General features: G+C 31.8%; 1 protein-coding gene across 3 annotated transcripts in view; it reads left to right on the top strand.

Moving 5' to 3' along the window:
• LOC114331429 (ribosomal protein S6 kinase 2 beta) overlaps positions 1 to 27,020 on the top strand; it is a 274,834-nt gene that overhangs the window by 184,827 nt on the left and 62,987 nt on the right. For all 3 annotated transcript variants that reach the window (XM_050655564.1, XM_050655565.1, XM_050655563.1), the window contains 2 exons: positions 17,159 to 17,394; positions 24,649 to 24,867. In XM_050655564.1, coding sequence (XP_050511521.1) covers positions 17,159 to 17,394; positions 24,649 to 24,867 — 455 coding nt within the window. The remainder of the gene's footprint in view (positions 1 to 17,158; positions 17,395 to 24,648; positions 24,868 to 27,020) is intronic.

Here is a 27,020-nt window from a genome sequence, read left to right as displayed (position 1 = left end):
TATGGAGATTTATTTACAAAAATTTATAAGTAGAGGTTTTGAGTGTGACTAATTATAATTTGATGCATAATTTTGATGTATCTCATAGAGGACGCCACATATGCCACATATTTGACATAAATTTGCGCTTAACTTTTTTGCTCTTCGAGTTAACACTATTTTTCTGATAAAATATTAAAGATACGATATTTCAACAAAAAAAAAGGTATACGTGTTAATAGCTTCAAACTGAATAGTTTTCGAGATAATCGCATTTTACAAATCGGCTGCATAACTCTGTTTAACGCAGTTATTCCAGGCAACGAATGAAAAATAGAAAAAAACATCAATACTTATAAATTTTGGTATGGAATACCTTCAACTAAAGTTGATAGTTTCCAAAACATTAAAGAAAAAATAGTATACGCTATTATTTTTTTACATACATCATTAAGATAATTAAAAATCTGGATTTGACATCAAACATTTTACATTTCATATTAAATTAAAGTCATAATAATATCATATTTTATTTTCAATTGAAATTAAGAAATAGTTTAACTGAATAACATAAAACTTTTTATCAAAGTAAGTGTTCGATATGTCCACCATTTTCTTCAATGCATTTAGAAATGCATTCCATAAAATATCGTCTCATATTAAATAGCTTCATTGGTTGAAAAAGAAACAGCTGCAGCATTTATTTCATCCCAAGGTTGGTTGCGAGTGTTTATGACATTCTTGTAGACATGTTGTTTCATTGCTCCCCATGCACCAAAATCGAGCGGATTAAATTCTGGGCTATGTGGTGGCCAAGGACAACGACTACCACGACCAATCCAGCGTTCAGGAAAGTTGTTATCTAGGTATGTTCTCACTGTTCTCGTATAATGTGGTGGTGCACCATCTTGCATGAACCACATATTTTGCCTTAAGTTTAATGGCAATTCTTCCAGCAAACCAATAAAATAATTTTGCAAAAAATGTAAATAGTTATCACCATTCAAATTACGAGGTAACTCGCATGTGCCTAAAAAATGATTTCCAATGATTCCACACCATACGTTTATTTTGAATTCATGTTGAAAATGCCTTTCTCTTTTAACATGAGGATTTTCAATATCCCAGGAATGATTGTTCCTTAAATTAAAAACCCCACGCGGCGTGTGAATGTAGCTTTGTCCGTAAATAATATTCTATCGACGAAGGAGTGGTCAAGATTTTGCCTGTTTCGGATATCATTTGCAAATCTGCATCTTAAAGGTAAATCTGTTGGCAATAGATTTTGTACAGGTGTAAAGTAGTAAGGGTGGAAATGCTCGCGGTGTAGGATTTTTAAAATTGAAGTTTTGCTGATTCCTAACGCTGAAGATAAACGTCGTGTACTTACTTGAGAATCATCGTCAACGCGAACCATTACTTCATCTTCTTGATCAGGCGTAATCATTTTCGGTCGGCCTTAATTGTCACGTTTAGGACGAAATGACCCACTTTCGCCTAAATTCCGAAATAGATGTTGAAATGTTTGGTGATTACGTTGCAGCCTGTCCGGGTATCGTCTTAAATATTCCCTTTTCGCTGCACGGCCGTTAAAATACTGCTGACAATAAATAGCAATCATATCTCTCATATCGATATTTGAAAAATTATTATGCCTTGGCATTTTCTGCTTTTGTTTAATAAACCAAAATAAACTAAATATTACAAAAGTCACTCATTTATTGACACAATACTTATTTGAAGTTGTCAACATCATTAGTGACATCAGCCTACTACATATGTTAATGAAACAATACTTATTTTAAGTTGTCAAAATCATTCGTGATATCAGCCTACTATGTTAAAATTTGCCGTAATGAATTAAATAAGAATGGGGTCGTCTAATGATGACATCCAAACTGGCTCTAAATGAAGCATTTATCAGGTATTCAGTGCTTTAACGCACAAATATCACAACTAAGAATTATTATGTAGCTGATTCCAATAACAGATTATTAATATTATCTTAATGATGTATGTAAAAAAATAATAGCGTATACTATTTTTTCTTTAATGTTTTGGAAACTATCAACTTTAGTTGAAGGTATTCCATACCAAAATTTATAAGTATTGATTTTTTTCTATTTTTCCTTCGTTGCCTGGAATAATTGCGTTAAACAGAGTTATGCAGCTGATTTGTAAAATGCGATTATCTCTAGTTCTACATAGAATGGGTAAAGAGCGCGAACTAGTCGTAACCATAAAACGTCGCAAACTGGAATACCTGGGCCATGTAATGCGCAATGAACAACGATATGACCTACTTCGGACCATACTTCAAGGTAAAGTGTATGGGAAAAGAGGTCCAGGACGAAGAAGAATATCCTGGCTGCATAACCTGCGAAAATGGTTTAACTTAACCACTACCGGACTTTTCAGGGCAGCAGTCAACAAAGTCAGAATAGCCATGTTAGTGTCCAACATCCGTAACGGATAGGCACCATAAGAATAAGAAGAAGATTATCTCGAAAACTGTTCAGTTTTGAAGCTATGTATTAACAAGTATACCTTTTTTTTGTCGAAATATCGTATCTTTAATATTTTATCAGAAAAATAGTGTTAACTCGAAGAGCAAAAAAGTTAAGCGCAAATTTATATCAAATATGTGGCATATGTGGCGTCCTCTATGAGATACATCAAAATTATGCATCAAATTATAATTAGTCATACTCAAAACCTATACTTATAAATTTTTGTAAATAAATCTCCATAAATATGAAAGTTATGGCGAAAAATTAAATTTTAAATTTCAACTTTATCACTGTATCTTTCCTAATATCAACATTTTATTAAAGTAAGTTGGGTTAAATCGTAATATTTTAGAGTGTAGAATCTACTGTTTCTTTTTGTACAATTACTTAAGGACCACCCTGTATACAATAGGTAAGTGCAAAATAATAGGCTATTGATTATATTCAAAATAAGATAGCTAAAAGGAACTAAAACGTTAACGGGGTTTTATTATTTCATATGGTCAATGGACATCTATATATGAAAAAACCGCGGAGTGCTACCATTTAAAGGGGTGCGTTTTTGAGAAATGGGTGAATTAGTCCCTGGGCACAGGTTGCATTAGGGTGAGTTCTATGCACTTTTGGTACAAACATATCTACATAAAAATTGTTTCTGGTTAAATGTCCTATCTAAATATCACTTTTTAAAGTCAATGATACTTTTTTTACAAAAATATATTCAAAAGAAAAAGCACAAGAAAACCCAAAAGGAAGAAATTTTGTTTTTTGTCCCATAACTTTTGTCCACAAGGATATAGGTATAGACATTGCTTTACAGAAAAAAATCAACATATTTCTTCTTTAAAATGTTGTTTAGTAGAGGTAATTAGGATTTATAGTTTTCGAAATATGATTTTTCAAAATTCGCCACTCACAACAATTTTGGGCAATTTTCCTTGTTATTTCGTAAATATTGTTCTGTAACTTTTTTCTACGTAACTTTAGGTATATGCAATGGTACACGTAATAGGAATAGAAATCAATTACCTTTAAAATGGTCTACTGTATAACGTTGTACGACTTTTTTTTTTTAAAGAGATTAAGGTTTTTCAAGGTTTTATACTTTTAACGATTTTTTATAATATAATATAAAAATAAAATAATATTATTATATAATATATTAGATATTATATAATATTATAATATATAGCAGCGGTTCTCAATGTGTGGTACATGTACCACTGGTGGTACATTTCATTTTTTGAGGTGGTACACAAAACGCAAAAACACTCCAAAATCAGCACCACTATTACAGTTAATTACATCACCTAGTTAGATATGTATTTCAGTTAGGTGGTACCAAAAATAATAAAAAGTATTTGGTGGTACATGACACAAAAATATTGAGAACCGCTGATATGTAGTATATATAATATAATATTATATTATATATTATATAAAACCCAATATAAAAAAATATTATTTTTTACATTTTTTACGATTATTTTTGAAATTTCTCATTATACATTTTTTTTCTTGTACATGAATATACTATATATTGCTTAATAAAGAGGGCTTACTTTCTGTTCTTTAAAATGGTGTATCATCTATATTTAAATACATAATGGAAACCGAGTGATTCTTTGATATTTTTTTACCTGTATTATTTAAAATTATTTATTTTACAAAAATTACATAAATATTAGTCTTAGAAAACATCACTTTAGTTAAAATTATTTAAACGTTGACATTTAAAAAATTTTCCATCTCTTCGTTAACATTAGCTTCAATATCTTCCTCTGACACCTCATTTATCTTAGAGTTCCCACAATTAGTACCCATGCACATGCACCCTTTGCAGAATATTGAACAACTAATTCCTATCTTCCTACAACCGCAGTTTTTTGTACATCCTTTGGTACATTTACATTCTATTTTTTCAAGCAAAGTTTGTGGTGCAGGAGCTTTGACAGTGAATATTGGAATTAATCCATATTTCGAAGTTTGCCCGGCCGAGTCAAGTGGATCCAAAGTATTACCTATAAAAAATAAGATTCAATCATAACACACACTCACATAAAAAAGTTATAATGAGGAATTTAAAAAAATAATCCTAAAATCAAAAATCGTTGCAAGTACTTATTACATTTTGAAAAAGCATATCTTATTCAAAAATTATCCTAGAATTTTTTATAATACACCATTTTAAAGTAAACAGAATAAGCTTTCTTTTTTTTTATTATATAATATATACCTAAATCTAGAAAAAAAAGTTATAATGGGAAATTTATAAAATAATCGTAAAAAATATAAAAATTCGTTAAAAGTATAAAGTCTTGAAAAAGATAACCTTTTTAAAAGAAGTCGTACAACATTATACAGTAGAAAATTTGAAAGGTAATTTATTTCTATTCCGCTTACATGTACCATTGCATATGCCTAAAGTTACGTAGAAAAAAGTTACAGAACAATATTTGCGAAATAACAAGGAAAATTGCCCAAAATTGCTGTGAGTGGCGACTTTGAAAAATCATATTTCGAGAACTGTAAACCCTAATGACCTCTACTAAACATCATTTTAAAGAAAAAATGTGTAAGTTTTTTTTCTGTGAAGCAATGTCTATACCTATATCCCCGTGGACAAAAGTTATGGGACAAAAAAAAATTTTTTTTTGGGTTTCTTTGTGCTTTTTCTTTTAAATATATTTTTGTAAAAAAAAGTATCTTTGACTTTAAAAAGTTATATTTAGATAGAAAATTTAACCAGGAACAATTTTTATGTAGACGTGTTTGTACCAAAAGTGCATAGAACTCAGCCTAATGTAACCTGTGCCCAGGGACTAATTCACCCATTTCTCAAAAACGCACACCTTTAAATAGTAGCACTCTGCGATTTTTTCATATATAGAGATTCATTGACCATATGAAATAATAAAACCCCGTTAACGTTGTAGTTCCTTTCTATAGTACATAATCCATAGCCTATAAAGAGTGTACATCAACTCGTATTTATATTTGTGCCACTTGCTAAGAGACATACATTTTTTCAATTTTTTTGTAATAAAAGTGTTTATAATTACATTTGTATATATTTTCCAATTTTTTGCCAGATGTAAAAATGAAGAAAGTCCACCTAAACCTCCAGTATGGTCCAACTTTCTAGGGTTAATGAAAGTATTGAGCTGTTAATAATAGTGCGAGATTGGAATTTTTGTGTTGTATGTTTCCTACTCTGAATCTGTCAAAATGAATCTCAGTTGAGCGAACCGAGTTTAGTTTTTTTTTGTACTTACCGTGATTGATTGACATTTTATTTAGTTCTTAAAATTACGTTCTTTTCATAATCCATGAGTAAAAATTGACGGTTTTTAATAATCGTATCACATTCAAAATTCCACCATGGTGTCGGCTTTCGAGTTTTTGGCTTAAAGGTTTATATTGTGGTATTGAAATTTGACCAGCGTGATTTATATTCATTAAATATTCATATAGGCTTGATGCGTTATTTGGAATATCACCATTTTGATTAAAAAAGTTTTATACTGAAGAAGTCTACAGAAGCCAATTAACTTTTTAGATATTTCATTTATTTTTCGGTAAAATTTTTTCTTCTTCGGCTTTAATGCAAATGTCGCATTTAAAGCAATTATTTAATTTTACTTACTGATAAAAAGAATGTCGTTTCTGATGATTATAGCAACTAAAACTACATATTTACTGCACACGAGCACCTACAAGTACCTACGTGAAAATAAAAACCATTGGAATCGTATTGAGAAAAAATAATAACTTGTTTGCGATAAACGACAAATTAAAAAAAATGTACGAGAGACAGAAGCAGTCTTGCCATAACTTTACACTTTACAGCTCTCCCAAAATTCACAAAGAGCATTTTCTTTGAAGACGGGTATTCTGTACAAATAACGAGAAAAGAAAGAATATAGAATCATATCGTATACAGTATACAGTATGGTGCAAATGAAAGGAATAAATTCGTTATTTTGTAAACCGGCCACTTTAAGGAAAAATCCCGAAACAGGTCGATTTTTATTTTAAAATTATGATATTTTGACATATATGTCATACTAGTGACGTCATCCATCTGGGCGTGATGACGTAATCGATGATTTTTTTAAATGGAGATAGGATAGTGTGCCAGCTCATTTAAAAGGCCATTCAATTCTCTTTTCAGTAATATAAACATTTGTATAATTACAAGAAAAGAAAAAATGGTTTAGATTTGATTAACTACAGAGCCTCTACTATGTGCTTGTACGTATTTCGGAATAACTGTTTCCTTATTGGAGCACCTGGGTAGAGGCACTGAACTGCAATCAAATCCTTTCATCCTTTCGTGGTAATTATCAAAATAATTACTAAAGATGCTACTAGCATCATCTATGAATCGAAAGTCAAATAAGTCAGGAAATAAAATTCGAAATATTTATCCTCTGAGCTTTGTAAGTTGAGCTAAATAAAGCATAACAGAGTGGCGAAATACTCGACAAATGAAATCTAAAATTGCATTTCGCGTCCTGTCATTCACCGTGATAATAATTTTAGCGAATTATTTCCTTTAATATCCACAAAAGTGAATAAAGTATAACTCCAGTAGAGTATTTCGCCACTCTGTTATGCTTTATTTAGCTCAACTTACAAAGCTCAGAGGATAAATATTTCGAATTTTATTTCCTGACTTATTTGACTTTCGATTCGTAGATGGTGCTAGTAGCATCTTTGGTAATTATTTTGATAATTACCCCCAAAAGGATGAAAGGATTTGATTGCAGTTCAGTGCCTCGACCCAGGACCCCGATTTTTGACTCTTCGCTTCGTTATCGATCATTCGCTATCTGCACGTTCTACAGATACAGATAGCGAATGATCGATAACAAGGCGAATGGTCAAAAATCGGGGTCCAGGTACTCCGATGAGGAAACGGTTATTCCGAAATACGTATAAGCAAATAGTAGAGGCTCTGTACAATTCTTATGATGTCAGTTGGACCAGTATAAAAACAAAATTCGACACCGATTGTCGGCGCCGTTTGTAAAACATAGGCGGCGCAATAGAAATTAATGAGTAAACTTTTATTTTTAAATTATGATTCAATATTTGTTAAACAGTAATAATGTTGTTAATTGTTCACATTTCTTTATGAAATTGACACCAAAGATAATTAGAAATACATAATACAAATGAAATTTAACGTGCTTATTAATTTGAGAACTAAAGAAATAAGACTACACTTTGAATATACACATAAAATACTTACATGAAAACGAACAGTTCGTCTTCCAGTCGAATTGTCTTAATTGATGAATAATGGAGAGATTACTTTTACTACTGTACATGGGACATATTTTTGACAAGTTGAAATATATCACTATCCGTGTGTTCAGAACTTCATTCGACACTTGTTGTGTTTATAACTACCACACCAATATTGGAAAAGAAGTGAAAGGCGCAATTTACATAACAGTTATCAGACCAATAATGACATAAATACGCGGCAGAAACACGACTTGATACAGAAAGGACAGAAAGAATGCTAGAAACAGCAGAGATGAAAATACTTTGAAAAATCGATGGGATATGGGAAGAGCTAGAAGTGCAGATATACGACAGATATGCAAGGTGGACAACATTAATAACTGGGTAAAAAGCAGAAGAGTATAATGGAACAACTACATGAGCCAAGTGACAAAAAACAAAATAGTAAGGACGGCGAGAGACGGTTCCCCAATAGGAAGACGATCAGTTAGGTCTGTATTCCGCTTATGAAAAAAAAAGTTGATTAATAGTAAGCTGAAAACTTGTTAATAGCTTAAACGGTGTCTAGTCGGAAAACTGTGATATATGAGAACATTGTAACAGGGGCAGTTTTAATTGTGGAACAGGTTAAAAATTTGGAACGGTCAGACTTAAACTCTCCGAACAGAGATTAAACTCTCATGCAAAAATCAGACTGCTATTTATCACCTGTCATAATTCCTGTTATTTGACATATTCTACATGTTCCACTCATTAAAACGCCAATTTGGTGATAAATAGTAGGCTGATTTTTGCATGAGAGTTTAATCTCTGTTCGGAGAGTTTAAGTCTGTTCAAAATAGTGACAAAATAGTAGAATAAGTGACAAAATACATGTGCCGTTTTCGTGGTCTGGCCGTTCCAAATTTTTAACCTGTTCCACAAAAAACTTCCCCTGTTCCAGTGTTCCCATATATCAAAGTTTCTCCAACTAGACACCCTTAAGCTATTAAAAAATTTTCAGCTTGCTATTAATCAACTTTTTTTTCATACGCGGGATCCAAACCTAAGTGGGAAGACCACGAAAACGATGGAATGACAACTTACTGGAGGCACATTGAAAAACAGACAGAGTCATGTCTACACAAGAAGAAGAAGAAGGAAAAGAAGACGAAGACATTAATATTGGTGACAAAGCAAGATAATATTTTTATTTTACTTGAACATGAGCTACACAATTTTTCCAAATGTCAGTTTTGACTTGTAAGTATATATATTGTATTAAAACAGAAAATAGTGAAGAATTACAAAGAATGATGGAAGCACTAGATAGTGAATCGACAAAGATGGGACTGAACATCTCTTACAGTAAAACAAAAGCCATGACCAATCAACAAGGAGAACCAATAATTACAGTGGCACAAACAAGAATAAAGCAAGTAAAAGAGATATTCTAGGACAAATCACTAAATTAAATAAAAAAAATCAGACCGAAGAAATAAAAAAAAAATAAGATTGGCCTGGGCATCACTCGGAAAACTGTCTTTTATTCTAAAGAAAAAAAATACCCCCAATACCTAAAATCAAGAGTCTTCAATCAATGTACACTCCCTCTCCTCATATATGGCTCTTAGACATGGACACATACAAAGGAAAATATGGAAAAAATAAAAATATGAAACATGAAAAATTCCATTAATTACATTATCCAATCAGCGGACTGAGCAAATTGACGTCATTAAATCTCGCATAATATATGGGACATCCTGTATAAACAATACAGGTATTAAAATTTAAAATTGATCATTAAAAGTATATAATACTTACAAATACAATTTAATGTGCTTATTTATTTTTTAAGTACTAAAGAAATGAGACAAAAAATGTATTATAAAAATAAAATAATTGTAAGTTATGACGACGACACTGTTTATATAGTGTTTATATTGCTTGCCGCCTTTGAAACATGAGAAGGTATTTTGACCAGATAACGATATGATTTGAGCCTAAGCACTTCCGAACAATCAAGCCTATTCTGTAACTCATTTCGATGATAGAAGTCAGTAAAATCGAATAGAAGTGGCTAAGTCGAATAGAAATAGTCCAAATCCGTATTCCATAACTACTTCGGAATCTCTACAATCATAATAGTGAATAGAAATCACTTCGACAACATTTACCCTGTCGAGGTGAGATTTCGATTATCGGAATTGTGGTTGACGCAAGCGCATTTTGTTTTGTTTTGACGTTTATATTTTATATATAAAAATAATTGATTACTACTTATTTATAATTATTTATAGTATTTCTACCTTTTTTTTAGCTGCTTCATTTTTAGTCTGTGGTTTTATTTGTTTAGATAATTCTATATTTAATTTAGACATGTTGTAGGACCTAACCTTATTTATTTGCTATGTTACATCTGAATGTTTGCCGCTCGCAGTCTTGCCATACTGTTTTTGCTTTTATTTCTTGTACAATTTCAATCAATGGTATAATGTACGAGAATAGCATACAATAGACTTCTTATGCGTTGATTGATAAATATATATATTTGTATATTATACCAGTATACCTACTTGTATATTTATCAGTCAACGCTCATAGTCTGAACACATTTTAGAAAAGTTGCCATGTTTGGGAAAAGTTGTTTATAGTATTTTTACTACAAAAGCGATATTACGTAGGTCAAAATTTTTGACGTAAGAGAACTGTCAAAACATTAGAATGTGACTTTTCATTATTGCCATGTTTATTATACAGTTCTCTTACGTCAAAAATTTTGACCTACGTAATATCGCTTTTGTAGTAAAAATACTATAGCAGTTATTTCAGCTGGAGTCGAATCTTAAAGATTGCATATTATTAGTAATATCAATTTTAAATAATTTATTTAAACAAAATCCGTTCCAACAAAATATGATCGTCATCGGATCGTCCTTCCCACTGTTCCAACAAGAATTGTGATCTTGTAGTGACGGTTTCGTGATGACCATTTCAGTAATCATTTTTTTTCATTTTTTTCATAAGTTTTTCATTGATTGTCATTTGTTTCGAGCTTCTGTCATGTGTCACATAATAATTAATATATCTACGGCATACGTCTTTGGTTTTTATCATTGGATATACCAACAACAATATACATATTGATAGATAAATCAGTTATCAGTCAGGTAACCGTTCCAACATCAGTTTCCAAATTACCGTCATCGGACGATAACTGGGCGACACAATTACGAACATGCGCACAACAAACGGTACAAGTAGTTTCGTGACGGTTTCTGGACCGTCCAAAAGTTCATGTTGGAACAAACCTAATAACATCAACTTAAATATCTTTGATTTAAAACGCCCGGTTTCATAATCAACTTAAAGTGAACATTAACTAAAGTTCACTTTAAAGTTGACATTTACACGTATGAATTGCATTGATAAAGGTACCAACTTAAAATGTAAAGTCTACTTTAACTGATTATAAAACCGAGCGTTAAAAGCATTTATACTTCTTATATTCACTTTCACTTATCTTTTTATTTATCAGTTTATCTTCTTTTTTATATCAATTTTAATTAACTCTAATTTAAAACCATTTATTCTCTTTTGAGCTTTTTGCATTCAGTATTTACACTAATATTTTATTTACTTTTCAAAACTTGAGGATAGTATGAAGAAAGTATGAAAACATTGAGGATATGGCAACGGTGGCATATTTCGAGTAACAACAGGTCACAGAACACTGGTTAATGCGCGGTTGCCGCCTCCTCAGAACCGCGTGAAATAGAAGTCGGAGATTTCGATTACGATATGAGTTGCAGAATACCAATCCAAACACAAAAATGACGCGATAGATATCAAACATTCCGATTTTGGGTAATTACGATTCGACTTGGTCATTTCTATTCGATTTATTAAAAGTTACAGAATAGGGCTGAATTTGACCAATTACTCTTCAGTATTACCCAATAAGATACGTTAGAAAGTAATAAGTCACACCCGCGTCCATGTGGACTAATACAAGGAGTGATCAATTTTGAAGCAAGCAAATGTTTATATGATTTATCTTTATTTCTATGCTCTTCGTAGAATTACTGACCGGACCCCAAAAATGCTTCTGGTCCAACTGACATCGTAAGAACAGTACTGTAATCAAATCTGAACCATCTTCTCTTTTCTTTACTTTTTTCACTTTTGTGGATATTAAGGAAATAATTCACTAAAATTATTATCACGGTGAATGACAGGACGTGAAATGTAATTTTAGATTTCCCTTGTCGAGTATTTCGCCCCACTGTTATGCTTTATTTTTCCAACTTAAAAAGCTCAGGGGATAACTAATTTCGAATTTTATTTTCTGACTTATTTGACTTTCGATTTATATAATTATTTGTACGTCCAAGAAATTTTTAATTAAATTATTTGACAAAAAAGGAAGAATGTATGTACTTAATTTATTTAATTCAAAATACATTTTACTGTTGCACGAAAACAGAAAAAATGTTTATTTCACAAAATAAACATCGCTTTCCGATTAAATTCAATGTTCAAGCCGCCTGCCTCTTGGAAGTTTGAACATTTAATTTAAGCGAAAAGCAATGTATATTTGTGATTTTTTTTCTGATTTCTGACAGCAGTAAAATGTATTTTGAATTAAATGAATTACATACATTCTTCTTTTTTTGTCAAATATTTTAATTTAAAAAAATTTTTTGGACGCCCTGTATAAATAATTATGCAAATGTTCATATTACTGTATAGAGAATTGAAGAACCTTTCAAATGAGCTAGCACACAACCCCTATTCTTATTTAAAAAAATCATCGATTACGTCATCACGCCCAGATGGATGACGTCACTAGTATGACATATATGCCAAAATATCATAATTTAAAAATAAAAATCGACCTGTTTCGGGATTTTTCCTTAAAGTGGCCGGTTTACAAAATAACGAATTTATTCCTTTCATTTGCACCATTCTGTATAGTACCTGTCAAGATATTTTAGTAAATCGTTTCTTAATTCTATTACAGTCATTTGTATTTGAGTAGTATCGTTAAATTTCCAGAGATGAACATACTGAATAGCAGGTATAAAAATTAAAAGTACAATAGATCAAAATTTATTAATTTCTACCTGGGCCGAAAACTTAACCACACCATTCAAATAAAAATGATTTTGTAATAAGCTTAAGATTAAGGTTTTCTAAAATATCTTGATAGGTACTATACTAGTGAGTTTTAACGATGTCTTATTGTTAGGTGTTGTGCTAATTGATTACGTTAACCCATCGCAAAAGACATCATAAGACAGTATTTTCACAACAAAATTGGAGATGGATTTTATGAATAGACTGACGTCCCTTCGTTTGTCGATCGTTGCTACCAAAAGATTTCCAGGAATCGAAATAAAAATTTAAAACAAATTTCGATTCTTTAGAGTTTTTTGCGAGCGTTAGTGCAGCCAAAACTTCAATAGATATAGAAAAACAAACATATTTAACCATGAAGCATGAACTATGTATGATAGCTAGATATTGTGTATTGTAAATCATCTTACCATGAAGCCAATTATTAGGCTCTGTGCTCACATGCTGTAATCCTTTTTGTGTTTCTATTTTTATACAAAAAAAACTGTGTTATTTTTTAAAGTTTTAGAGTAATTTTGATAACTGATGCTTCATCAACGTGAAAAATGCGAAAAAATAATATGTAACATTTTACTTCAGGTAATGAAAAATACTTTTATTAAGTAGTTGTGCGAACTATTTATTTTGATCAATAAACTGTGTATAAATGTTAATATTACCGGATTTTTAATTTAAATTTTTTAATAGAGAATGGCTGGAATTCGTATGCAATGCCATTTTATAGCGTGCATTATTTTCATAATGGAAAAAGTGTACGTTTCACTTGTATGGAATCGATGTACCGATTTTATAGTTATTATATTGTTTTTTTTTTTAATAAATTTAATCGAATTTATTCCAATAATTATTGGCAGTTGTTATAATCCAGACATTATAATACTAGATTTAAAAAAAACTGATAAATAAAATAAATATTAATTTATTAAAACGGGATAATTCCCGGGAGTTTGCTATATACCATATAGTCAAATAACTTTTCACATCGAAGTAAAAACTCCTGTTGTAATTGGTATATTTCAATTAAAAATTCAAATTAAAAAAAATCCAAATGGATTACATAAATGTTTAAAACATTTTCGGACCTATCAGTCCATCCTCAATGAACCTAAAAGGAATAAGTACGAATAAGTAACCCCACTTAATAAAATGTGGTTAAAATTTTAAATGTTAATAAAAATGTGGTTATGATTACTTACTCATTTTATTTGCTAAATAGGCCCAGAACCAAACAGTGGTTGGATTTAATACGAAATTCACTTTATAAAATTGTAAAGTTAAAAGGGTTTAAAGTGGATGTTACTGGATAACTAAACGGGAACATGAAGTATCCCTATTCGGACATAATTAACACATGGTCTACTTTCGTCTGCCAAATTATTCTGATATGCGGAAGTAATTGAATTGTAAGTTACAATGACATTCAGGAAATGGTACTCAATTTTTAGCAAGTTGACCTAGGCTATGATCCAAAGCTTTACAACGCCAATATTCCAACAGACTGGAACAACGCTACTATGATTCTATTACACAAAGCAGGAGACAAAGCAAATTTAGAGAATTACAGACCGATTAGCCTCCTCAGCCATATGTATATATCGCCGCAGCCTACGAAAAGTATAACTCAGAAAAATGCCGTTAAGAGTAGAACTTTCAATGAACGCCGCGAAAAATATTATTTTCGATTATATGATTGTGAAAATTATAATCGCTAACAAAGTGTTAGCGAAAAAATTTATTTTTTGAGGAGTATCGGCAAAAAACATCATTTTTGTTTGTGGGTCCACGAAAATTATAATTAGTAAAAAGTTCTCAGAAATAATTGTTTTCGTTGGCAGAAACATAAACAGAAAGGGAAATACTTGTTTTCGTCGGCATCTATTATGAACTAAATCTTTTCAATATAAATATTTTGGGAGTTATAATCTTCGCGGAGACGCATATAAAAAAAATTGTAACCGCCAATACTTATCAAAGAGTTATTATTTTCACTGGAAATGTATTAGGAATCACATTAATCATAGGTACCAGTGATATAAGTTATTTACACGAATAATAGTTAAGAGAATGGAAAGAAAGTTAGAGACTTATCAACCAAGAGAACAGGCAGGATTACGAAAAATTTACGGAACAAATGACCATCTACAAAGTATAAAAACCCTAATAGAGAAAGTAGTGGAATACAATTAATAAACCTCTAGTTCTGGTTTTTATCGATTTTCACAAAGCCTTTGACACAATTGAGCTTAGCAAAATATTACAGGCGCTTAAAGAATGCAGGCTAGATTATTGGGACCGTGCAAGTTCGGCAAAGCGACCTCTATTTCTACGCTCTGTACTTTTATTCGCACTTTTAATTATATTGGCCAATTATATTAGTCCTGGTTGCTGGATAAATGTCAAGGATATAGTCCAAAAAAATAATAAGAAGAAAAAATAAGATGCAGGTTATGTTATGCAAACGTAAACAATTGTATGTAGTAAATAAAAATAGTTATTAAAATGCAGTACTGCAAGCAAAATACAATTAATTAAATTTACCTTTATATAATAATTGCATATCATATCAATATTGTGGAGCAATATATAATTTTTCTGCTTCAATGACAGAAGGTATGAAATATACGTCAATTTGACAATTTCAATTGACAATATGAATTATTTAAGATAGTTGCAATATTTCTCCGCGACTCGCGCACAGTCGTTTCTCGTTTCCCTTCCAAGTACTTGCACACCGCGAATAGGTATACAAAATTATTATACAAAATATACTTACAGGCAACAACCACTGTCAAAATAATATACTAACAGTAATCGCATAAAAATAGAGAACGGGGGGTTAGACAAGGAGACCCAAGGTCACCTAAACTTTTTAATACGGTCTTAGAACATGCTTTCAAGAGTTTGGATTGGATAACAAAGGGAATAAAAATAGATGGAGAATACCTAAACAACTTACGTTTCGGCGATGATATAGTCATAGTAGCTGAGGATTTAGGTATGGCAAGAGTGATGGTACAGGAACTCGTTGTGGCTACAGAAAATGTAGGTTTAAATATAAATATCTCGAAAACAAAAATAATGACAAATTTGGTACCCAAGCAGAACATCAGTATTGGTGGGAAAGAAATAGAACTCGTAGATAGATATAAATACCTGGGACATGAAATTACGATTGCAGGGATAACCAGACTCATGAACTGAAGAGAAGAATCGGTCTTGGGTGGGCAGCATTTGGAAAACTGAGAGCAACTTTTAAAAGTGAATTGTCCACATGCCTAGGGAGAAAGGTATTTGATCAGTGCGTCCTCCCAGTCTTGACGTACGGATCAGAAACACTTACCTTAACTAAAGCCTCGGCTCCCAAACTAAGAGTAACGCAGAGAAGAATGGAGCGGTCAATGTTAGGAATAACTCTGCAAGACAAAATCAAAAACGAAGAAATCAGGAGAAGAACAAAGGTGACTGACGTCATCGAAAGGATAGCCAGGTTGAAGTCGAGATGGGCAGGACACATAGCCAGAATGACAGATGGGCGATGGACAAAGAGGTTACTGGAATGGAGGCCAAGAGAAGACAAGAGAAGTGTCGGTCGACCGCCTACAAAATGGACTGACGACTTAAAAAAGCTAAATAAAAACTGGATGAGAGCGGCGCAGGATAGACGGGGTTAGAAACGAGGGGAGGAGGCCTATGTTCAGCAGTGGACTTTTGAGGCTGGATGAAGATGATCCAATGATATATATACTACGATTTTAAGTATATAGTTATAGTTCAAATATTGTTAAAACGTATGTAAGAAAAATGAAATGTAGGATTTAATACCGCAGTAAACTAATATAAAATAAATACAATCATGAAATCAAAAATGAGAAAATCAATTATTGATCTGTGATGTTGGTTATTATATTTATCAAGGGGGAATTTTTAACTGTATTTATATATTTGAAAATTATAAAAAACGATAATGTATTATCGTTAAATATTTGTATATACATACTTGTATATTTATCAATCAACGCTATTATATTGTGAAAAGGATAATTGGAGATTGAAATTAAAAAATAAAAATGTAAAAAGGAAAGAAGTTGAAGTGAGGGTATAGTTAATCACATAGGAATGAGTTGTAAAGGTTTGAAATGTTTCCAAAAAAAGAGAATTATTTAGAATTTTGGGAAAATTGACAAAGCGGTAGAGGTACAGGAGTAAACTTGATGATTCCTGAAGTGGCAGTGAGTCAGCTAGATATACAATTATTATAAACTGAATTTAATAAAATAAATATTAATTTGCAGGTGGAGTATATGGCACCTGAGGTTGTCAACCGACATGGACACACTTTTGCTGCCGATTGGTGGTCATTTGGAGTCTTGATGTATGAAATGCTAACAGGTGTTCTTCCGTTCCAAGGTGCCAATCGCCGAGAAACTATGAATCAAATTCTTAAAGCTAAGCTTGGAATGCCTGCCAACCTCAGTCCCGAAGCTCAAAGTCTCTTGAGGGTTTTGTTCAAGAGGAATCCAGTTAACAGGTAAAAGATACATAATATGCAATCTTAGTGTATTATACGTGTTTATATTTACAGTTTGCCAAATAGACCAGTAAGGATCTGTGAAAAAACGTCTATTTTTGGATGTGAGAGGTGGCATTAGGATTTTTGCAGATAAAGTTAGGTGACACCTTCAGTAATAATAATTGACTTATGCTCCTTCTCATATATGCCCGAAACATTAATAAAAAAATTAAAATATTTAAAAATTTCGAAAAACGTCGATTTTTTTTTTGCTTTCTTTGCTTATAACTTTAAAACGATTCGTTTTGGAACAAAGTCGTAGAGAAATAAAATAAATATAATTGAATTTTGTTTGATATACGACTGGTCAAAAATGTCTTAAGGTATTACCTTTTCTGCAATATAGCAATAAATACAAAATAAGGGGGCAAAATACGCCTGTTGTTATACAATGTTTTTAACCACTTTGGTGGCACTTAGAACCTTAGTAATTCGCTTAGGAAATTCTTTGTAACATACTTAAACCGTGTACCAAATTTCATTAAAATCGACCTAATAGATTTTGCATAATAAATTTGCAATCTAAATTTATTTAAAAAAGTTCAAATTTTTTAAAAACTTTCTGGACAAAAAGTAGACCATTTAGAAGTTGGCTAATTTTTTTACATAAAAAGAGGCGCTCTACCTATCTAATACACTTTACAGAATTAAAATCGGATTATTTAAGGGGCCTCAGCAATGTTTTAAACTTATAAACAATTTTTTGGCTTATAAACAAATAGCTTTGTTTAATAATAAAAAAATTAATTTTTAGCAATGCAAATAATTAAAACCGGTATAATTTGACTTAAACTTTCAAATGCTGTCAGCAGAATTGCTATTTTATTTTTTAATCAAAAGTTATTCGCGTTCAAAAATTGCAATTTTTCGAATTTTTGAAAGTTCCACTGCGTTTATCTCGAAAACTATGCGTCCTACGAAAAAACTTGTAAGAACATTTTTTGCTTATAATTGCGCAAGAAATACAAAAAATGTTTTATTTTGCGAAAAATCGATGTTATGTAATTCCTCAAGTTCTTTGTTTATAACAATCTTATCGACATCCGGATCAACTGTTACCCAAAAAAATCGTGTTCTACGGGTCAAAAAATACATAAAAATCTTGGGTAAGTCCATCTAAATAAAGGAGCCCGTAGCACCCCCTCCTGGCCACAGCACTAATTTGTTTATAAGCCAAAAAATTGTTTATAAATTTAAAACATTGCTGAGGCTGCTTAAATAATCCCATTTTAATTATGTAAAGTGCATTAGATAGGTGGAGTACTTCTTTATATGTAAAAAAATTGACAAATCTTTGTATGTTCTAGTTTTTGTTGTGCAAGATTTTAAAAAAATTTAATTTTTAAAAAAAAGTTTAGATTGGAAAATTATTATGCAAAATCTAGTAAGTCAATTTTAATGAAATTTGGTGTACGGTTTTAGCACAGTACAAGAATTTTCTAAGCGAATTAGGAAGGTTCCAAGTGTAACTTAAGTGATGGAAAATCATTGAATAAGGACAGGCTTGTTTTGCCCCCTTATTTTATATTTATTGCTATTTTGAAGCAAGGGTGATAAATTAAGATATTTTTAACCAATCGCATGTGATAAAAAATTTAATTATCTTTGTTTTATTCCTATACGACTTTGTTCTAAAATAAATAGTTTTTAAGTTATAAGCAAAAAAGTAGGAAAAAACGAAATTTTTTAAAATTTTTAAATATTTTATTTTTTTTATTAATGTTCCGGGCATATTTGAGAAGGAGCATAATTCAATTATTAACGAAGTTATCACCTAACTTTATCCGCAAAAATCTGAATGCCACCTCTCACATCCACTTAAAAACATATCCTTACTGGTCTAAAAGGCTAACTAAGGATATAAGTCTGGACAATAATAATATAGAAATGGTTGAGTCGTATATATACTTCGGGACAAAGCATTGAACTGTCAAAGTTTCTTCTTTTTCTAGGTACCGTCTCCTCTAAGGAGGTTGGTAATCATCACAGCTATTTTCACTTTTTAGATTGCAGCTCTGAACAAGTCGATGGAACTGCAATTATACCACTTTCTCAGATTGTTGAGCCAGGAGATGCATCTTCTTTCAATACTTCATTTTCCCTGTATTTTTCCCTGCATTATGGTTTGTAGCAACACATATTTATCTGCTCTCATAACGTGGCCGAGATATTATAACTTTTTTATCTTAATCGTATTCATGATTTCCTTTTCCTTTTTCATCTTTCTTTTTCATCTGTCAAAGCTATAAGGCTATAAAGTCTGATTTAAATAAAAGAGGTTCTTTAGCTAGGGTAGCATTTATTTGGTCGCTTACAAACAGTATGTCGATTACAAACAGTAAAGGCAAAAACTTTCGATCAGTACGTAATGCCGAATTTGAATGGAACTGAGACATGGGCTTTTAACAAAAGCATAATCCACACACTTCAAGTGACTCAGAGAGCTATGGAAGGGAGAATGCTCAACATTAAGGTTAGTGATCGCAAATCCAATGAAGAAATAAGACGACGATCAAAAGTAACAGATGTGATCCAGAAGATTGCCATGTTGAAATGACTAATAGCACGATAACTTTTGAACGAGACTTCAGATTTCAACCAAATTTGGTATATAGTTTCTTTTTTTGATGTATAAGATCGAGGTCTTGAACCAGAAGAATCGGTTTACCAGAAGTTGTGTTTTTCCTAGTTTTTATGTAAAAATATGCTGTTTTTTTTTCAATTTTTTCACCCTGTATGTATTAATTTTTCAAAAAGTTAATACCACCATTGAAAATAGCGTAAAAATATTTTTAGGAAATATTTTTAACTTTTTAGTTATGTTAATAATCATTTAATAAATGCAAAACGTATCTTCACATGTACCTATATGCAGCAGATTCGTGCAAATATTATAAGAATTATTGTGCATTTAATGGTAGAAGCATATAATTTGGACCACATATACTACACATATAAAGGTTCAAATTTAGATACGGGGCCATCTTAGTTTTTGTTCCTTTTACAAAAATGGCGGGCATTCAAAATGGCGACTTTACATATGTGACTAATAGCACGATAACTTTTGAACGAAACGTCAGATTTCAACCAAATTTGGTAAATAGGTTCTTTTTTTGATGAATAATATCGAGGTCTTGAACCGGAAGAATCGGTTTACCAGAATTTGTGTTTTTACTGTTTTTTTTTTTTTTTTTTAGTAAAACTATGTTGTTTCTTTTTCAATTCTTTCACCCTGTATAAATAAATTTTTCAAAAAGGTAATAACGCCAATGAAAAGAATGTAAATATATTTTTTAGGAAATATTTTGAACTTTTCAGTTGTGTTAATTACCATTTAATAAATGCATAACGTATGTTCACATATACCTATGGGCGGCAGATTCATTCTGAATGCCCGCAATTTTTGTAAAAGACTAAATCTGAGACGGCCTCATATGTAAATTTGAATCTTTGTATGTGTAGTATGTGTGGTCCAAATTATATGCTTCTACCATTAAATCCACAATAATTCTTATATTATTATTATATTTTATATATTATATATTATTATTTGCACGAATCTGCCGCACATAGGTACCTACATGTGAAGATACGTTATGCATGTATTAAATGGTAATTAATACAACTAATGAGTTCAAAATATTTCCTAAAAAATATTTTTACGCTCTTTTCAACGCCGGTATCATCTTTTTGAAAAATTAATATATACAGGGTGAAAGAATTAAAAATAAACAACATAGTTTTACTAAAAAAAAAAAACAGTAAAAACACAAATTCTGGTAAACCGATTCTTCCGGTTCAAGACCTCGATATTATTCATCAAAAAAAGAATCTCAATCTCAAAAAGGAGCTCAATCTTATAGATAAAAAAAGAACCCATATACCAAATTTGGTTGAAATCTGACATCTCGTTCAAAATTTATCGTGCTATTAGTCACATATGTATAGTCGCCATTTTGACTGCCCACCATTTTTGTAAAAGGAACAAAATCTGAGATGACTTCGTATCTAAATTTGGACCTCTATATGTGTAGTATATGTGGTCCAAATTATATGCTTCTACCGTTAAATGCACAATAATTCTTATAATATTTGCACGAATCTGCCGCATATAGGTACATGTGAAGATACGTTTTGCATTTATTAAATGGTAATTAACATAACTAAAAAGTTAAAAATATTTCCTAAAAACTATTTTTACGCTCTTTTCAATGGTGGTATTAACTTTTTGAAAAATTAATACATACAGGGTGACAGAATTAAAAAGAAAAAACATATTTTTACATAAAAACGGGAAAAACACAACTTCTCGTAAGAATTTACACAACTTCTGGTAAACCGATTCTTCCGGTTCAAGACCTCGATCTTATACATCAAAAAAGAACCTATATACCAAATTTGGTTGAAATATGAAGTCTCGTTCAAAAGTTATCGTGCTATTAGTCACATATGTATAGTCACCATTTTGGATGCGCGCCATTTTTGTAAAAGGCAAAATCTGAGATGGCCTCCTATCTAATTTTGAACCTTTATATGTGTAGTATATGTGGTCCAAATTATATACTTCTATCATTAAATGCACAATTCTTATAATATTTGCACGAATCTGCCGCACTACAAGGTCTTGTGTAATTTTTCTCCAAAGTTAATCATTTTCGAGTTATAAACAATTTCAAACTGAAAAAAAAACGAAAAATTACGATTTTCAAGGTTTAAAAACACAAACAAAAAAATATAATTTTTGAAATAACGAAGTACTCAAATTCAAGCTCAAACCTTCTTTTATCAGTTACCTATAAGAATTTTTGGAACGTTTTATTGTAAAACATTGTTTTTTTAATTATTAATGAAGCGCATATGAGAGGACGGGCTGCATTTACAACTAATAAACAATATTTTAAAATAAGACAAGGCCAATTTGCTTATGGGTAGCTGATAAATAAGTTTGAGCTTGAATTAAGGTACTCTGTAGTTTCAAAAATGGTATTCTTTACTTGTGTTTAAAAGCATAGAAAATCGCTATTTTTCCATTTTTTTTCAGTTTTAAATTGTTTATAACTCGGAAACCATTAACTTTGGAGGAAAACTACACAAGACCTTTTTTGTTTCCAATGATCCAAAAACCTAAAATAATGTCTACCCGGGCCGAAAAAATTGAATTTTGTAATTTGTTTAAAAATTTTTTTAATAAATGTAGCAATAACTCCGAAATTATGGCATTTAGGTATAGGGAATATAACATGAAAAATCATCATTATTTCTTAAGAATTTCAAAACGCAAAAAATATACAGGGTGTGTTCTATTTGAAATAAAAAACTTCATTAGATTTCCAGAAAAACAGAAGATTTGACAACAATGTAATTACCACTACAATGGGCCACATTAAAAGACCCTTACACAGCAAATTTTATAAAAATCGTTCTAGCGTTTTCCGAGATATTACCGTGTTGCCAGACTTTTCCGAAACCCTGTAGAATTAGGAATAAGGTAATAAATAAGAAAAAGAATAATTTCCGACACTAAATTGATGCAAATAGATTACTCGGGGAGTTTTTGGGGTTGCTGAACACAAATGCGCCATCAGAACCGACCTCCGAAAACCCTCAAAATTCCAGAAGATGACGTGAATATCAGTCACCCTGGGCACTAGGTGCTCCGAGGGTCGGTTCTGATGTCATATTCGTGTTCAGTAAACCGCAAAATTCCCCCGAGTACTTACTTACTTTGTCCTAAGCCTTTCTACCTTTAGGTGTTTGTAAGGCTGGTGGAGTTGAGTTTGGCATTGTAGTCTCCATGCTTTCCGATCTTGCGTTAGGGTTATTGCACTTTCCAATGTCAGTCTTGTACTATTTATGTTTAAATTTTGTATTTGTTATAACTAATTTGTTCTACATACATATTTCTATTATTTTTTCACCATTTCCGTTTAGTATTTCGTCTCCTTCTTTTCCCATGTACTCCTCTATTCCGCTGTTGTTGTTTCCGACTCTACCGTTTAGATCTCCCATTACAATTATGTTTTCTTTCCCATTATCAATTTGCATTTGGAGCTCCTCGAAAAATTTATCTTTCTCTTCCTTTCTTGCATCTTCATTTACCCCTTAGGCTGTTATTATTGTCCATATTTCTTCGTCCATCAGTTTCATTTTCACCGTTAATATTCTCTGGTTAACATATGTTTCTTCTATAACGTGTTGTAGTCTATTCGGTGCAATTATTATCCCGACTACTTCTTTTGCTCTCTCTGTTGTATCCGCTCCTACCCAAAGTAACCAATATCCTTTGTGTATTTTCTTAAGACCTTTTCCTTTCATCTTCGTTTCCATTATTCTTAGTATTTCTATTTTTGTCTTATCATTTCTTCTACCGGTTCTTCCTCTTTTCCATTGATACTTCTCACATTCCATGTTCCCATTTTTATTTCTTCTTTTTTCTGTAATCTAGCTTTCCCCTTCTTCTTATTTTCATCCTTGTTTACCTTTGCATCATCTTTTTCCCTATCGCTTTTCCCATTCATTGCCTTGGTCGTCATCGTTCTGGGTCTGGTCTCATTATTTTCTATTACTTTTTTGGAGTCCTTTCCCCGATATTTCTGTGAATTTGGAAACCCCTCGAAACTCCAGAAGATGACGTGGCTCAGCAGTGACACTGGGCACCAGGTGCTCCGGGGGTCGGTTGTGATGACTTATTCGTGTTCAGCGACCCCAAAAACCCCCGAGTAATCTGTTTGCATCAATTTAATGCCGAAAACCCTCGAAACTCCAGATGACGTGCCTTAGCAGTGAACCTGGGCGCCAGGTGCATCAGGGGTCGATTCTGATTGCGTATTCGTGTTCAGTGACCCCAAAAACGCCATGAATAATAAAATCATGCCCTTAATATACTGATTTTGACATGTTTATGTACTTTTGGATGCAGTATTTGCACTTTAAAGTGCACTTATGCATTTCTACCCATTTTCCTATTGTAGACTTTTTTCCTGGCGATAAAAAGAATAAAATGCAAAAGTTGCAAGTCTCTAGGTGCTGTATTTAAAAATCGAGTTATTGCGTTGATTTTAGTACTAAATGCTCTGGTCTATACGTAAATACTTAATACATAAAATTATTAATAAATACTGATTTAATTTTACTCTATAGGTTATGTTCTGGACCAGTTATGTCAATACATAAAATTATTAATAAATACTGATTTAACTTTTTACTTTATAGGTTATGTTCTGGACCAGGGGGAATTGAGGATTTAAAAAAGCATGAATTTTTTGCAACCATCGATTTTGAATCACTATTAGCAAGGAGGAAACGCCCTCCTTTCCAGCCAGCTGTATGCGGTCCCGAAGACGCGTATTTCGATTCAGAGTTTACTAGCAAAACGCCAAAAGACTCACCTGGTGTGCCTGCGAGTGCAAATGCGCACGAGTTATTTAGAGGGTAAGTCTAATCTTTCTGTATAGTGTTCGTCCGCTATAACTTTTCCCATGCGTCACGATTCATTTTCAAACAAATTAAGTAAAAACCTAAAGTGAAAAACGTCGATGTGTATTGGGGCCGTGCAAGTTCGGCAAAGCGACACCTATTTGTACGCTCTGCAACTTTATTCGCACTTTTAATTATTTTGGCCAATTATATTAGTCCTGGTTACTGGATAATTGTCAAGGCCATAGTCCAAAAAAATAATAAGAAGAAAAAATAAGATTCAGGTTATGTTATTAAACAGTAAACAATTGTATGTAGTAAATAAAATTAGTTATTAAAATGCAGTACTGCAAACAAAATACAATTAATTAAATTTACCTTTATATAATAATTGCATATCATATCAATATTGTGGAGCAACATATAATTTTTATTCTTCAATGACAGTAGATATGAAAGGTTCGTTCCAAGACGACACATTTGTACGATCCCTTGAACCGCCACGAAATCGATTGGACTGTTTTAATGCGCAGAATCGCCCTTGAACGGTTTTCTTTCGATCTCGAACCGATTACCGGTACGTAACCCTCTTGGAACGTATTGGTGTACCATTTCAAGTTCGAGCTGCGCCTGAGCCATTTTCAGTACGAGTACCACTGTACCACTAGTAGTTTGCTAGATGGTTAGAAATTAAATATTTCTAACATGTTCATTAAACATCACTTCAGCTTCAAAATCTTCCTCAGAATCGATATCTAACATTAAGTCGTTGTCTTATATGAAAAAAAAAAGAATAAATTATATTATCCATTTTTATAAGATTAATTTGAAAAAAAAAAGAATTAATAATTATTTAAACGGAAATCAAGATTCACAGGTATTAATAGCGTTAATTGTGGATTATTCTATTATTGAATCATCAGCTGATCTCATAGCAGTGACCAGTAAAAATGAAAACAATCCTAACTGCGCAAGTCAGTACAAATAGTTTCTGCTTGAAGGCATGTATCAAAAGGACCGTTCAGTTACCGATTTCGAAACGGTACAAGGATCGCTTGGAACAACACGGTGTACGATACCAATCATCGTTCATGTTCGCTTGGAACGCATTTTTTATAATGCGCATGACGAGGGCAGTACGAAGGACGGTTTTCATGTCACTTGTAACGCGCCTGAAATGTACGTCAATTTGACAATTTCAATTGACAATATGAATTATTTAAGAAAGTTGCAATATTTCTCCGCTATTCGCGCACGATCGTTTCTCAATTCCCTTCCAAGTACTTGCACACCGCGAATATACATTTTGTATACTGTATACTATATACTACACACATCGGCGTACGTTTCACTTTATGTTTTTACTTAATTTGTTTGAAAGTGAATCGTGACGCATGGGAAAAGTTATAGCGGACGAACTATAGGTATACAAGGACCACTAGGTATACCGAACGAATTACTAAAACACAGCCCACAAGTACTACGGGAATTACTTAGCTTATGTATGCTTTCATCTTATTCTATAAAAGACATTATTTACCACCGGAATGGACAAAAGCACATATTAACAACCAGGGCTGCTTTATCCATTAGGCAATATAGGCAATTGTCTAGGGCGGCACATTATGAGAGGGCGGCAAAAATAGTGTACAAAAAAATATTTTTATATAAAAATTATGAATCTGGGTTCTGTCATTAAAGAGTATGAAGCTCTTTCAAATTACTTTGTCGCAAGGAAGAAAAAAAATTGTGCCCAAATAAAGCATATAAAGAAATAAGAAAGAGAAAAAGAAAAATTCAATTTGACGAGGGGGCCGATAATAAACCAAACTTTTCAGCTAGTGATGAGATGAAGATCCACACATTCTATATTATAATCGACACTCCGATAAGAGACCTGAATATATGTCTGGAATCTTATAGACTTTTATCAACGTTTTCGTGTTATTAACATATTTGCCAAAATTAAGCAATGAAGAAATTATTAAAGAAGAAATTATTAAAGAAGCTGAAAATCTGATACAAAATAAAGACGACCAAGATACATCATTCATACATGAATGCATTGACTTAAAGGGTGATTTGGATACCACAATAAAATCACCAATTGACATACTTATCTAACTATTTAAAGAAGAGTTAGTGCAGTCACTGAAGGTGGATATGAG

The sequence above is a fragment of the Diabrotica virgifera genome, chromosome 7, assembly GCF_917563875.1.
Source record: "Diabrotica virgifera virgifera chromosome 7, PGI_DIABVI_V3a".
Lineage (NCBI taxonomy): Eukaryota > Metazoa > Arthropoda > Insecta > Coleoptera > Chrysomelidae > Diabrotica > Diabrotica virgifera.
The sequence above is the reverse complement of the archived record's forward strand: the minus strand, read 5'-3'. Positions and strand labels throughout refer to the sequence as shown.